The sequence below is a fragment of the Theileria annulata genome (genome assembly GCF_000003225.4).
Source record: "Theileria annulata strain Ankara isolate clone C9 chromosome 1 map unlocalized, *** SEQUENCING IN PROGRESS ***".
NCBI lineage: Eukaryota > Apicomplexa > Aconoidasida > Piroplasmida > Theileriidae > Theileria > Theileria annulata.
Window position 1 is genome coordinate 11,264 of NW_001091932.1, and position 1,665 is coordinate 12,928.

Here is a 1,665-nt window from a genome sequence, read left to right on the forward strand (position 1 = left end):
GTTTTAATTTTAGAATAACTAATTTGGTACCTAAATGTTTGCAAAAGATTACAAACTGCGACTCTGACACTTCTAATACTAGTGTTATTCACAACCTTTAGATTCTAATAATCATAATTCACTAGTGCCTAACAAAATTCATAGCTGATGTCCAAAATCACTTGAATGAATTGGAATTTATTACCAATTTAGTTATACACTAGTCAATATACACTAGTATATGTATTTATGTATATTCAGATATTATGATTTAGAATTTGTATAGATTTATATTAGTTTCATTTCTTAATTTGGAATTCGGCTTTGTCTTATATAAACTCAGTATTCTTATTAACCATGAATTTGTTTATAAGTCTGAATATTTGGATTAATATCATCTTAGAATTAATGATTTCTTAACACCAAGCTATTATGAATCTGTTTCAACTCAATAAAGCCATTTAAGTAAGCTAACTATGTAAACTATTAACATATATTTATTTTGTAATATGATATTAAAATGTTAACGTTATCTTTAGAGTCCTAAGTCTTGAAAATACTTAAGTATGGTTAAGTGTAATTTCTTAACTTAATTATTTTTTTTGTCTTCTAAGATTACCCGAAAAGTGATGATATTCAGTACCTCTTTTTGAATATTTGTAAATATGATCACTAAATAATATATAAAAGTGATATTTGAGGTTAATATAAAAATATATGGGATAATTATCAGTATAATCCGTTTTTTCCCAAACTAATTGGTTTCTATACATGATTTTAGTACACTTTACACCATCCTTAAATATATATTTAAAAGAACCTTTATCACCAATATCATTGGTATAATGTTCACTATTAAGAAACATATCATTTCCTTCAGAATCTTTTGTGAATATATAAATCGTGTTCAAAAATTTGTGATTAAAAACACTCCAGACACCTTTTCTGTAGTTACATACATACATCCCTAGATCATTTTTTAACAGAAAATGATGTCGTACTCTGTTATAAATGAGTGATGAAGTTCTTCTATTTCTTGATATATGCTTATATACAATCTCACCGTCACAATGTAGTTCTTCAAGTGTAGAAGTGAATGTATATTTGACAGCATCTTCATTGTCACGTACAATTTCATAATCACCTTCAGTCATTGGAACTAAGTCACCTTCCTCATTCATCTTCATAAGAGTTATTATATTACACCTTTTAACATCTTTAGGTGGTTCTTCATCTTCAGGTTCTTCAGGTTCTCCTTCATCTCCATCTTCATCTTCATCTTCTTCAGGTTTATCTGGTGGTTGATCACCATCTCCAGGTCCACTAGGTTCAGTAGGTTCCTTTGGAGGTTCTGGAGGTTCTTCATCTTCATCTGATCCAATTTCTACTGGAATAGTTTCAGGCTCCAACCCAGATGGTTCACTAGTTTGTTGTGTATGCTGGGTAGTTTGTTGAGGTTCTTTAGTAGGTTGAGTTTGAGTAGTAGCTTCTTTAGTAGTTTTAGTAGGCACTTCAGTAGGAGGTTCTTTAGTTTGTTGTTCAGATTTTTCACTATGAGGTGTTGATGGTCTAATATGTTTATGACTTAGATTTTGTAGTAGAACTGAAGGATCTCTTAATGGACCAGGAGCTGGACCTAAGATACCTGGTCCAAGATTTGAAGGTTGTCTTAATGGTGCAGTAGGT

At 30.4% G+C, this 1,665-nt stretch overlaps 1 protein-coding gene across 1 annotated transcript; it reads right to left on the reverse strand.

Annotated features, from left to right (window-relative positions):
• Positions 1-572: 572 nt before the first annotated feature.
• On the reverse strand, positions 573-1,665 carry TA17346 (uncharacterized protein; the record flags this gene model as incomplete). Its single annotated transcript, XM_949622.1, has 1 exon — positions 573-1,665. A coding segment is annotated over one exon (1,093 nt), but the record flags the coding sequence as incomplete, so codon positions are not given.